The sequence below is a fragment of the Schistocerca americana genome, chromosome 9, assembly GCF_021461395.2.
Source record: "Schistocerca americana isolate TAMUIC-IGC-003095 chromosome 9, iqSchAmer2.1, whole genome shotgun sequence".
NCBI lineage: Eukaryota > Metazoa > Arthropoda > Insecta > Orthoptera > Acrididae > Schistocerca > Schistocerca americana.
Window position 1 is genome coordinate 100,840,891 of NC_060127.1, and position 14,163 is coordinate 100,855,053.

General features: G+C 44.3%; 1 protein-coding gene across 1 annotated transcript in view; it reads left to right on the forward strand.

Annotated features, from left to right (window-relative positions):
* Positions 1 to 14,163, forward strand: part of LOC124551250 (organic solute transporter subunit alpha-like) — an 85,500-nt gene that overhangs the window by 22,326 nt on the left and 49,011 nt on the right. Inside the window, exon 2 of the mRNA XM_047126246.1 lies at positions 5,663 to 5,875. Within this exon, the coding sequence (XP_046982202.1) occupies positions 5,758 to 5,875 (118 nt within the window). The 5' untranslated portion in view covers positions 5,663 to 5,757. The remainder of the gene's footprint in view (positions 1 to 5,662; positions 5,876 to 14,163) is intronic.

Sequence of the window (14,163 nt, forward strand, 5' to 3'; positions counted from 1 at the left end):
CTGATCATCTTGATTTTAGTCACCACCTTCTAGTCACTGTTCCAATCAAGTATTTTTTTTCCTTTATTGTCATTTTAACACCTTACATAAGGTGGGCTGGCAGCAGCATATTATGCTGCTCTTCAGCCTCAAGTTGTACAATGAAAATACAAAGGAGACACAGAAGATACAATACAAAGCAGTGGGCAAAAATACCGTAGACACAGAAACAAAGAACATGAAGCTGTTCACACTCGACGAAAAAAAAAAAACACTAAAAACTGTCGGCACAGCGCACGAACACTGACAACTTCGACAGCACAGGTGAACGAAGGAGCGTGACAGCGAAGAACACTAAACACAAACACGATGGCACACACACGAGAAACTGATGGCGATGATCTCCGGCGCGCGAATGTCCACTTAATGTGTGCGAGCCCAGGGACCTGCTAAGAGAGGGGAGGGGGGTGGGAGAGGGAGAGAAGAGATGCCACGGGCAGGGGAGGTAGGGGGGAGGAAAGAAGGGGGGGGTAGGGGAAGCCTGGGAGGAGAGGGGTGGAGGAAGGGGAGATGGAGGGAAAAGGAGAGAGAAGGGAAGGAGGGTGCCCAAAGGAAAAAACACAGGAAGGGGGAGGGGAGGATCAAAGTTGGTAGGACGGGTAGATGGAGGGGAGGAGGGCATCATCAGGGAGGGGGAGCTGTTGGTAGCCACCTTGGGAGAGGGTAAGGAAAGTGGAGAGATGGAGAGCAGGTGGGACGTGGGAATACAGGCGTGGCAGAAGACAGGGGCGGGAGACGATGGGAGAGACCAGCGGGTGAGGAGGATTGAGCTTGCGGGAGGTGTAGAGGATCCGTATGCGTTCGAGGAAAAGGAGGAGGTGGGAGAACGGAATAAGGTCATACGGGATCCGCGTGAGGGAGGGGAGATCCAATCAAGCATTGTTGAATTTAAAAGTTGTCAGTCATCATCAAACATCGGGAGAGAGTAAATTCTTAAGGGGGCAAGAAGTAATAACTGATAGGGAAGTGACACAGCTTTCCATTAAATCGTTATACAGGGTGGTCCATTGATCGTGACTGGGCCAAATATCTCACGAAATAAGCATCAAACGAAAAAATGACAAAGCGGGAAACTTGTCTAGCTTGAAGGGGGAAACCAGATAGCGCTATGGTTCGCCCACTAGACGGCGCTGCCATAAGTAAAACGGTTATCAACTGCGTTTTTTTTAAAGTAGGAACCCCCATTTTTTATTACATATTCGTGTAGTATGTAAAGAAATATGAATGTTTTAGCTGGACCACTTTTTTCGCTTTGTGATAGATGGCGCTGTAATAGTCACATACATATCGCTCACAATTTTAGACGAACAGTTGGTAACAGGTAAGTTTTATAAATTAAAATACAGAACGTAGATACGTTTGAACATTTTATTTCAGTTGTTCCAATGTGATACATGTACCAATGTGAACTTATCATTTCTGAGAACGCATGCTGTTACAGCGTGGTTACCTGTAAATACCACGTTAATGCAATAAATGCTCAAAATGACGTCCGTCAACCTCAATGCATTTGGCAATACGTGTAACGACATTCCTCTCAACTTGTCGCAGCCATCGTGGATTTTCTGTTGCCCATAGTGCATATTATGTCGGTTTACGTTACCACTGTTGGTGAATGGCGCTTCGTCGCTAAATAAAACGCGTGCAAAAAATCTGTCATCGTCCCGTAATTTCTCTTGTGCCCAGTGGCAGAACTGTACACGACGTTCAAAGTCGTCGCCATACAATTTCTGGTGCATAGAAATATGGTACAATTGCAATCGATGTTGATGTAGCGTTCTCAACACCGACGTTTTTGAGATTCCCGATTCTTGCGCAATTTGTCTGCTACTGATGTGCGGATTAGCCGCGACAGCAGCTAAGACACCTACTTGGGCATCCTCATTTGTTGCAGGTCGTGGTTGACGTTTCACATGTGGCTGAACACTTCCTGTTTCCTTAAATAACGTAACAATCCAGCGAACGGTCCGGACACTAAGATGATGTCGTCCAGGATACCAAGCAGCGTAGCACACGCCCGTTGGGGATTTTGATCACAATAGCCATACATCAACACGATATCGACCTTTTCCGCAATTTATAAATGGTCCGTTTTAACACGGGTAATGTATCACGAAGCAAATACCGTCCGCACTGGCGGAATGTTACGTGATACCACGTACTTATACGTTTGTGACTATTACAGCGCTATCTATCACAAAGCGAAAAAAGTGGTCCAACTAAAACATTCATATTTCTTTACGTACTACACGAATATGTAATAAAAATGGGGGTTCCTATTTTAAAAAAAACGCAGTTGATATCCGTTTGACCTATGGCAGCGCCATCTAGCGGTCCAACCATAGCGCCATCCGGTTTCCCCCTTCAAGCTAGACGAGTTTCGTTCTTTGTAGTTTTATCGTTTGATTCTTATTTCGTGAGATATTTGGCCCGGTCACTAGCAATGGACCACCCTGTATAAATTAGGATAGAGCTAATTATTACAGGTTTTGGTTATTCACTCATATGTTAATTTCATAAATGTGTTTATGAATAAATGTGAATGTGAGTTTAATGTGTGTTACTGTTCGACTTCTTCACATACATCGAGCTGTAGGCTTCTGATCTACAGTGTGATTATAATTAAAGTTGAACATTCAAAACGCTGTGGAAATAACACCACTGGTCGGAATGACGTCAAATTGCAACGGAATATTATCGGAGAAGGGGGAAAACGTACGGCTGAAGAAAAAAAAATAGTGTAAAAATTGATTAACAGATGACGCTGTATGTGTCAGAGTACGTAAATGGAAACACCTGTCATGCACACGACTCATTGATGTTTGTATAAACACGCCAGCTACACGGGTTTTCCTCCATTTGCGTCTGCGACGTTTGCCATGACTGTCTAAATGCAGGATCGCGCTCTGCTTGTGAAGATGTATTACAAGAATGATGACTGTGCACACGTCGCTCTGCAGAAATACCAGACACTGAAGGATTTGAAAAAAGGCGTTAGTCCGATGACTGCCGTGGGTAGGGAGAAAATGACTCGGAAATTCAAAAAGACGGGTTCGTTTGGTGTGCAGCCTGGCAGAGGGAGGAAACGAATTGATTCGACGTCTGTGGAAGTAACGGCCGCAGCAGTGCGGGAGGAGACGAGTGGTGGTGTGCAAACGTGTAGTGCACGGAGAATTGCCCCAACATTGGACATACCTGTGAGCACGGTGCGTAAAATCCTACGGAACATCCTTCTTTGCTATCCATTCAAAATTACCCATGTGCACGAGGTGCGGACAGACGAAGCCTACTTTCATCTGACAGGACATGTCAATACATAGAATTGTCGAATATGGGCAACGGAAAATACACACGCAAATCAACCAGTACCACTTCATCCTGAAAAGGTGACTGTGTGGTGCGGGTTTACAGCTTTATTTATCATAGGGCCATATTTTTTTCGAAGAGACAGATACTTCCGCTCCTGTTACTTGTACCGTCACTGGTAAGCGCTATGAGTGTCTTTTACGCAACCACGTCATTCCAGCTCTCCAACAGCGTGGATATGTGCGTGAGATAATTTTTTTTTTTTTTTTTTTTTTTTTCAAGCCTAGTTCAGTAGCTGCTGAAACGCCATTTTGGAAACGCTAGAATTATCAGCCGCCATGTCCCGACAGCCTGGCCGTCCCGATCACCTGATCTTAATCCGTGTGATCTTAATCCGTGTGACTTCTGGCTGTGGTGCTATCTGAAAGATGTTGTGTTCAGTGTTCCGATTGCAAAGTTAGCTGCACTGAAGGCAAGCATTGCGCAACATATTCTGAAGGTGACGCCGGAAACACTTCGATCAGTTGTGGAACATGCTGTTTCTCGATTTCATCTTGTTGCAGAACGATGGACAGCATACTGAACATGTTTTGCGCCAGTCACACGGAAATTAATAATACAATTTAATTTTGATTTATGCTTTTTATGCTGTTTTTGGCCTCAGGACAATTAAAAACCGATGTGATTGATGCTTTTTATGAGGCTTTTGGCCTCAGGGCAATTAAAAACCGATCTTTCCCATCCGGTGTGATATGGCCTTGCCATGGTGGATGGGCTTACGTAACTAACAGCATTCACACCTGTACACCCATGCACACTGAGTAGTACATTTGTTAAACGTCAAACGGTACACCTTAGGCATTGTTATACAGGGTGATTCAAAAAGAATCCCACAACTTTAGGAATTTAAAACTCTGCAACGACAAAAGGCAGAGCTAAGCACTATCTGTCGGCGAATTAAAGGAGCTATAAAGTATCATTTAGTTGTACATTTGTTCGCTTGAGGCGCTGTTGACTAGGCGTCAGCGTCAGTTGATGCTAAGATGGCGACCGCTCAACAGAAAGCTTTTTGTGTTATTGAGTACGGCAGAAGTGAATCGACGACAGTTGTTCAGCGTGCATTTCGAACGACGTATGGTGTTAAACCTCCTGATAGGTGGTGTATTAAACGTTGGTATAAACTCGCCTAAGGTGAACGTTTTCTGTGCCATTTCAGCCAATAAAGTTTTTGGTCCCTTTTTCTTCGAAGGTGCTACTGTAACTGGACTACAGTATCTGGAGATGTTAGAGAATTGGCTGTTCCCTCAGCTCGAACAAGAAGCACAACAACTCATATTTCAGCAGGATGGAGCGCCACCACATTGGCACTTATCTGTCCGTAACTACCTGAACGTCAACTACCCGAGGCGATGGATCGGCCGCCAGGCAGCCCGTGACAGAGCACTTCATCACTGGCCTCCAAGAAGCCCTGATCTTACCCCCTGCGATTTTTTCTTATGGGGGTATGTTAAGGATATGGTGTTTCGGCCACCTCTCCCAGCCACCATTGATGATTTGAAACGAGAAATAACAGCAGCTATCCAAACTGTTACGACTGATATGCTACAGAGAGTGTGGAACGAGTTGGAGTATCGGGTTGATATTGCTCGAGTGTCTGGAGGGGGCCATATTGAACATCTCTGAACTTGTCTTTGAGTGAAAAAAAAACCTTTTTAAATACTCTTTGTAATGATGTATAACAGAAGGTTATATTATGTTTCTTTCATTAAATACACATTTTTAAAGTTGTGGTATTCTTTTTGAATCACCCTGTATGATAAGTTTGTCATTTGTAGTCGACCACTATTAAATTTTTCTACTTACAACGCCATCTATTGCTATATTTTGCAACTATTTATTTTTCTTCTGCCATACATTTTCCCGCTTCTCCGATAATATTCCGTTGCAATTTGACGTCATTCTGACCAGTGGTGTTATTTCTGCAGTGGTCTGAAAGTTTAATTTTGATTATAATCACCCTGTATATACTGGAAGATATTGGCAATCATCTTAAAATAATCACCAATACAATACTCCAATCAGGTAGCGTTAGTCATAATGAGATATTTGTTTCCCAAATTCCCCATTTTAGCTATACCTAAGGCCATAATTTTCGCGTTATCCATTTAACTTCATGCACAACCATTTAGGGATCAGTTCTTAAAGAATCAGTTGGAGGGTTCAGGGAAATTCATCGTCACAGGGTTTTGCACATTAACAAGTTTTCTTTGATGCCTCAGAATGTGTCCTTGATCAGTTCTCGCCCATTTCTCTGCAGGTTTCGACAGCGGGCGAGAGAACTTAAAGGCGGGGCACGAGTGTTTCCGATGAGCGGTTGTCACCGCTAGCAAAGAAGATCCGAACCGCTCCAGCATGGTCACGGAGTTCTCGTCGGTTTTCAGCGTTTTCTCCAGCACACAGGGGGACCGTCTGGAGCCTGGAGAAGGATGCGCTCACAGTCAGCTGCCGACAGTCGAAGAGTTCTACTCCAGTAAGTGTCCCTCAGTTTAACTACGTGCTCGCTGGGCAAGGTATAGTGTTCACACAAGGTTGTGCTCCACCGCGATTAACTGCATAGTCTGTTTGCTGTTTTTAAGTCGAAAATCACCTTTCTCGACATTTTTTGGTTACTGGAATGTAAACGTACCTTCTCCGTCTAGTCCAGCGGTGTTGCCAAACGCCAACGCACAATGCGGTTTGTGTACGTTCTTCAGTCTACCAATGTGTCTCTGAGGGTCATTTCAAGGTCATCCCCCCGTGAGCACTATCACTTTACGGCGAGATGCTACAATGTCGCTACTCTATTAGAAATCTGACTACTAAAGCAAGTAGTAACATTTCCATGGTAATATTAGACCGTGATGTAGTAAAACAATACTTTGTTATACACAAGGTCATGAACCAATAATCATTTTGTAACTTTATCTGAGAGAAACTGAATAAAAAATTAACTGAGTACCTGACAAAGAAAGTTTCTTTTTGATCGAAGTTTGTAAGCAGAGTTGTTGTTTACTACGTTTGAACACTGCAAGATGTCAGTTAACAGTCATAAAACAACACCCAGCAAACTTATAATTCTAGGGAAAATCGACACAGCTCTTCCTAGTCAACAAAAAGATGTACAATCAAACAGGACAAGCGACTGCAACGCTCGTTACTTTCAATCAATATTAAGAGAATGGTCGTTGAGTTTGGCTACTGTACACACTGATAACTCCCCGTCGTGTTGAGAACAACAAGCTTAGGTGTGCACCCGGCTATATTTATTATCAGTGGGTCGCCGAACCATGGAAAAGCTGTAGGACACTTTAAACGATCTTTAAATCTAACTCAGGACATAGATTAACAGATGTTTATTTGCTCTAATGACTGATATAAATTACAATAAAATTACCGAAGAACGAAGTTATCTAAAACTAAAATCAAATTACGAAATCAAGCTAACACCGTTGGGAGGTACCAAAAAATATTGAAGACTACATAAAGCACAAAAAGATCCACTCATATGGACAGCTATGGAAATCAAATTTATCGTTACAACAAGAAGCCACAAGTTATAACCAAATTAAGCCATAGAAGCTGTGTGGCAAAGTAAGCAAGTAACAAGCTGCTTAGAGTGTGAATCGCACCACCACACTGGATTCAATTAGGAAATTTGTGCACTACGACAACACAACAAGTATTTTAAACAAGTGAAACTCCAGCTCTGGTCGTATAAATCTGAAACCGTTTTCTATTATTGCATACTAATCTCAATCACAGAGTGATCATCTTCAGTGCAAGACTAAATCCAGACTCATATACGAGGTCTGTTCAAAAAATTCCGGAACATTTGTGATTTCGCGCCAATGGTGCGTTGAAGCGAAATACGGTTGGCATCCCTGCAAATGCCTACGTCTATAATACGAGGGCGAGTCAAATGAAAACCTTAAATTTGTAATAACAAATCGAAATTTCGCGCCGCTGTCCTGTAAGTTGGTAAACGTACTACAAACAGCGTGCGGAATGGCCTGTAGGTGTCAGCATAGTGCAGATGCACACATACCGTCGCAGTATCAGCATAAAGATGGCCGCCCCACTTGCGACTTGCACCAGGGAAGAACAGCGTTCTGTTATTCGGTTTTTGCGTAGTGAAGGTGTGAAACCTATTGAAATCCATCGACGAATAAAGGTTCAGTACGGTGATGCATGTTCGTCTACGAATGGAGTAGGAAGTTCGCAGATGGTGTGACTTCAGTGGAAGATGCTCCTCGTCCAGGTCAGGTTCAAATGGTTCAAATGGCTCTGAGCACTATGGGACTTAACATCTATGGTCATCAGTCCCCTAGAACTTAGATCTACTTAAACCTAACTAACCTAAGGACATCACACAACACCCAGTCATCACGAGGCAGAGAAACGTCCAGGTCAGGCACAACGAGTTGTGAGTCCGCAGAACATTGCGGCAGTTGAAGCCATAGTGAAGGAAAACCGCCGAGTGACACTGAATGACATTGCAGCATGTTTACAGATTAGTCATGGGTCAGGACACCACATTGTGGATGATGTGCTCCAGTTTCACAAAGTGTCTGCAAGATGGGTGACACGGCAGCTGACTCCTGAAGTGAGAGAACAACGTGTTGATGCTTGTGAAGAACTTCTTCGGCGCTTTGAACGAGAAGGTGATGGCTTCCTTGCAAGAATCGTTACTGGGGACGAAAGCTGACTCACTTCCACCAACCAGAAACGAGTGTCTTCCTCATCCACTATACTCACCAGACCTTGCCCCAAGTGATTTCCATGTGTCTGGACCACTCAAAGACGCAATGGGAGGAAAGAAGTTCGGTTCTGATGAAGAGGTACGCCACGCGGTGCACGAGTGGTTGCGCGGACTACCAAATGAATTTTTTTCTAAAGGAATTTATGCACTTTGTAAGCGCTGGAGGACTTGCACTGAGCGTGGGGGAGATTATGTTGAAAAGTGATACAGCTTTGTACCACTTCTGCACAATAAATAAGATTTTTAAAAAAATATTTAAGGTTTTCATTTGACTCAGCCTCGTATGTTACTTCAAGAAGTTACATTGTTGTATGTCTGCTGGCTGTCATTCTTTGCTGTATTCACTGGAACGTTGTGTCCCACAGTTTGCGCATTTCGAGATGGGAGAGTTAGACGACCAACGCGTTTGCATTTAATTTTGCGTGAAGCTCAAGAAAACCTTTACAGACACACACCAAATGATGCAGGAAGCCTACCGCGATGGCCGCAATCGGTGTTACGAATGGATCACACTGTTTAAAAATGGCCAGGCGGAAGTTAAAAGTGAGCCTCGTCCAGGACGCCCTTCAACATCTACCGACGACACTCGTGTCAGGAACGTCAACGAAGTTGTGCGCGTGACTATCCGAGAGATTGCAGAGGAATGTAACATTTCAGTTGGATCATGTCATGAAATCCTGACCAAAAGTCTTGGAATGCATCTTCTTGCCCCATATTCGTCCCACGGCTCATGAGTCAAGACCACAAAGAACTTCGCCTCGCAATCTGTAAAGAGCTTACAGATCGCGCAAATGAGAACTAAGAGAATCATAACTGGTGATGATAAATGGGTCTACGGTTATGTTGTCGAGACCAAGCTTCAGTCTTCGCAATGGGTCGGGAAAGGTTCTCCAAGACGAAAAAAAGCTCGTCAGGTCAAATGTCAAAGCCATGCTGATAATTTTCTTTGACTTTGAAGATTAATTGCAACGGCCTTGCCGCAGTGGATATACACCGGTTGCCGTCAGATCACCGAAGTTAAGTGCTGTCGGGCGTGGCCAGCACTTGGATGGGTGACCATCCGGGCCGCCATGCGCTGTTGCCATTTTTCGGGGTGCACTCAGCCTCGTGATGCCAATTGAGGAGCTACTCGACCGAATAGTAGCGGCTCCGGTCAAGAAAACCACCATAATGACTGAGAGAGCGGTGTGCTGACCACACGCCCCTCCTATCCGCATCCTCCTCTGAGGATGACACGGGGGTCGGATGGTCCCGATGGGCCACTTGTGGTCTGAAGACGGAGTGGATATTGAATTTATTATGAATTCCAGCCACAGGGACAAATTGTTAATTGATGGTACTATCGGGACGTGTTGCAACGCCTGCGAGAAACTGTGAGAGGGAAACGGCCTGAAATGAGGCGAGACGATGTATGGGTATTGCTTTACGATAACGCACCCGCACACTCACCCCTGTTGGTGCGTGACTAACGCACAGAAGACGAAATTACTATGCTGCTTCATGGTCCGTACTCTCACGACCTGGCCCCTGTGGACATTTCTTTTATTTCCAAAGTTGAAAACCCCGTTGAAAGTGTGAAGATCTGCAACGATGGAGGAAATAAAAGAAAATTCGCAGATGGCGCTTGTCGCGATCCAGCAAGAGGCGTACCGAGATTGCTTCCGTAAGTGCAAACGGAGTTGGGAACTGTATCAATTGTGGAGGACGGTATTTCAAGGAGACGACGCGCAAGAAGTAAAAGGTAAGTGTAGAAAAATTTTGTGGACAAAGTTCCGGAATTTTTTGAGCAGACCTCGCATAACCTAAAACGTAGGTGGCCGCGCGGTTAGAGGCGCCATGTCACGGATTGCGCGGCCCCTCCCGCCGGATGTTCGAGTCCTCTTTCAAGCATGGGTGTGTGTTTATTTATTTCTAGTTTCTGCTACCGGTCACCTTTTTATGTTTTGTTTAATCTAACATAATACAATGCGTTTCAAACATGTTCTGTTCATCTTCAGGCGTTTATACATACATACATACAGAGAAATGTTACTTAAAGTTAAACAGTCTTAAACTACATTAATCTATAATTCTTTGTCCATTGTTTGTTACTGTAGCGGCTGGTGTGGCATTTCGGTTGGGGGAGGGGGGCAGTGTATGGCTAGAAATCGAAATCAGTGATGTTTTCTGCTAGTTTTCTTCCTTGTGGTTGACTATGTACGATATCACAGCGATTTCATCATCTTGCTGCTTCACTTGCATCACTGGTGTAATGGCGGAGCTGTTGATTGACATTACACTATTGCACATTCTATTTTGTCACTGATTGCCAACGTAATTCACTGCACAAATTGCTTCGTCGTTATGCACACAACACAAGCCACTATGGCTGAAAATAGTTATGGGTGTGTGTGTTGTCGTTAGCGTAAGTTAGATTAAATAGTGTGTAAGTTTAGGGACCGATGACCTCAGCAGTTTGATCCCTTAAGAGTACACACAGACGAACATTTGAAACCTAGGTGTTCACTGCCAATAACGTGCCATTTAGCAGGTAAGATTCAAACTCTGAGTCTTATCTGCTGCTTGACGTGTTCTTCTCTGTAAGCACCTATGTTTGAAGCCATATCTTATGCACGGATTTAAGAGTCCACTGGACGTAGTCTTGTATTGAAGACGATCACTCTGTGATTGAAATCAATATACAATAACAAAAAGCGGTTTCAAATTTAGACGAACAATACTGGAGTTCCCCTTGTTTAAAATATTACCAGAATTGTTATATTTCCCGAACAACAGGTACCGTGCGCCGACGAGGTCAAGATGGTAGCCCGCAGAGGAAATGCCCAGTTCAGCAGTAGGGAGCAAAATAGTCCAGAATCCTAGTTCATGGCCCTCAACTGTCTAACTTTGAAAACTCCACATGCAGGAGATGACTCATTGCTATTGCCGATGTGATGGACGAGCATATCGCATATTTCATGAAAAAAAAGGGAACACAGCAAAATATTGGCGTACAAGACACACATTACCAAATTCACGGTTGGTACTGAGTTGTTGCAGTGTCTTCACGATTGGTCATCTTCTTCGCGTCAAGCCTATTGGTGGACTCACTCAGTCCGACTGGATGACCAAAACTTTGGAGTGAATGCAAACGTTTTGCTCACGCTTGCTGGACAACATAGCCGTGTCTCGACCTTTGATGTTTGTCCAGAAAAAGTGTCCAGTCCGCCTGTCTAGCTCAGTGGTTATGTGCTTTCCTACAATGCAGCGGGCCTGGTTCGATTCCCGATCGAGCTGGGGATTTTTCTCCGCTCGGAGACTGGGTGTTGTGCTCTCCTCATCATGACCGACGCGCAAGACGCCCAGTGTGGCGTCACCCGAATGGTGCCTCCCGGCCAACAATGCCAGACCATCATTTCGTTTTTTTGTGCAGAAATGGCAAAAATGTGGACCTCAATCATTCTCTGGCGACAGCAGTCATGCCACGTCCTGCCCTCAGCCAGATCAGACACAGGGTCTGCTCACAATAGGTTCAAGCAGGCCGCGGCTTCGCTTCCGTGAGAACTGCCCACCTCCCTGGGGACTCTCACCTATCCTAATGAGATTCACAGACTGCCTTCTGTTGACAATAGGACGCAGAGACCACACCGGAAGTACGTCTTCCCAGTGCAAAAAGGGCAAAACCTTTCTGCCAAGTCCACTTGTCTGGTACTCTCACGAAAATAACTATCAACTCGTAGCAAAAAATGTTGTTTAGTAATATGTGAAAGTACTGCCGCAACACTTACAACAAAGAGCGCAACTAATAACCGATGTGGATAGTTTGTATAACTGGACAGCTAACACATAAGGTCCTGTAAAATTACAATAGTGGTTCAAATGGCTCTGAGCACTATGGGACTTAACATCAATGGTCATCAGTCCCCTAGAACTTGGAACTACTTTAACCTAACTAACCTAAGGACAGCACACAACACCCAGCCATCACGAGGCAGAGAAAATCCCTGACCCCGCCGGGAATCGAACCCGGGAACCCGGGCGTGGGAAGCGAGAACGCTATCGCACGACCACGAGATGCGGGCTTACAATAGTGCAGTAGTGGCCAACATATAAATGAACACTGGAACAAGCCCCTTGCTTGTAACTACTGTACTTAGACATGAAAATGGCTAGCCCAAATAATACTGCTCCGAAACAATTGAATAGCGATGCAGTGCAGAAGAAATGAACACGTAAATAAACGCTCTGTGTAAGTTATTTCTTGGAACATAAAAGCACACACTGAAATACCTGGACTAGCGGGGCAGAGCGGGTGAGGTTATATTTGTGGAAAGGGGCCAAAATAAGTTGCAATCAGTTACACTCAACACATAAATTTTGTTAGTTAAAACACACAATAACATAAGCAAGAATTAAAATCTCTCAAGGTTTTAACGAAAGAGCTCCTTTGATTTAATGTGGCTGAAAGCCGCATACGAAAATCCAGGGCCCAAGGCCTAAGCAAGGAACTGAGGTCCAAGAGCTCTCCTGGAAGTTCACTTCTTTCAAAAACAAAAAAAAACAAAAAATTTACTTCAATAAAAATAAGCTGAAGGCCACACACTAAGCAAGGACAGTGTTACGGCTTAAGGCCAAAACAAAGATTTTCACTGTTAATTCCAAATAGGCTGAAACCTGGCTGAAGGCCGCATATCAACCAAGCAACTTAACGGCTTAAAGCCTAGGAAGAAGGGCTTTCAAATTAACAGGCTGAGGGCCTTAGCTTAAAACATTTCATGCAAACTCGGCTGGAGGCCTCATACTAAAGAATAACAATGTTTTGACTTAAGGGGAGAGCAAGATTTTAAATTTTTAGTTTAAGAGAGATTAAAACTTGGCTGAAGGCCACATACTAAAGAATAAAAATCTTATGACTTAAGGGCAAGACCAAAATTTTGAAATTTTAATTTAAAAGAGATTAAAACTCGGCTTTAAGCCACACACCATGTCAAAATAATTTTACAGCTTAAGGCCTAGGAAGAAGAGCTTTCAGTTTTAAAAGGCTGCCCCTTAGCTTAAAATATTTCATGCAAACACGGATGAAGGCCTTATAGCACCCCCTCCCCCCCCCCCCCCCCCCAAAAAAAACAACGTTCTTACTTAATGGCAAGAGCAAGATTTTAAATTTTCAGTTTAAGAGAGTTTAAAACTCGGCTGAAGGCCACACGCCATGGAGAAAACAATTTCACGGCTTAAGGCCTAAAGAGAAAAAAAAACTTACAGTTTTAATAAGCTAAAACTCGGCTTAAGGCCACACAGAGTACTTAAGAATAAAAGGAAATCACTACGTAAAACACGAGGAGCAGCGATCAGAAGGTTCCAAGGGTCGGCCTGGGAAGTCACCGTTTAGGTGAGACAGGCAGCCAGACCGACAACCTCATAATCAAAAGGCAACCCAACCGAATGCCAGCCGAGAAACCAACCAACCAAATCAGTTCTGCTCCACCTGACGAGCAAAACGACAACAAGATGTCAATAGCTCAACGTTCTGGATATTGCTGCCCAATCCAGCCAAGTCAGAATAAACGCCCAAAACTACCAACAACATCTCAGCTGTCGAACTACATACCGTGCTGGACAGCAACGACACGACGAGAAAAATACACTGCCCAAAACTACGGCAACGCCCTGGGCAGGTAACCAGAACTTTAACGGATACAAGGCAGAAGATATCGTTGGTGCACTTCACTAGTGAACGAGTCAATTAAATAAGTTAAAACCCATCCAAGAAAACGGCTGCAATTCTAGCCGACTACAATGCACACACGTTATTGCTAGCGGCAATCTCGCAGAAAACAACAACCAGGATCAAACGAAGAGAAGTGATAGCAGTTGAGGCTTGATAGTAGGCTAAGTGAGCACTCACCTTTAGTGTCCAGGATTGGTGGGCGCCGCGTGAGATTAGCCGAGCGGTCTAGGGCGCTGTAGTCACGGACTGTGCGGCTGGTCCCGGCGGAGGTTCGAGTCCTCCCTCGGGCATGGGTGTGTGTGTTTGCCCTTAG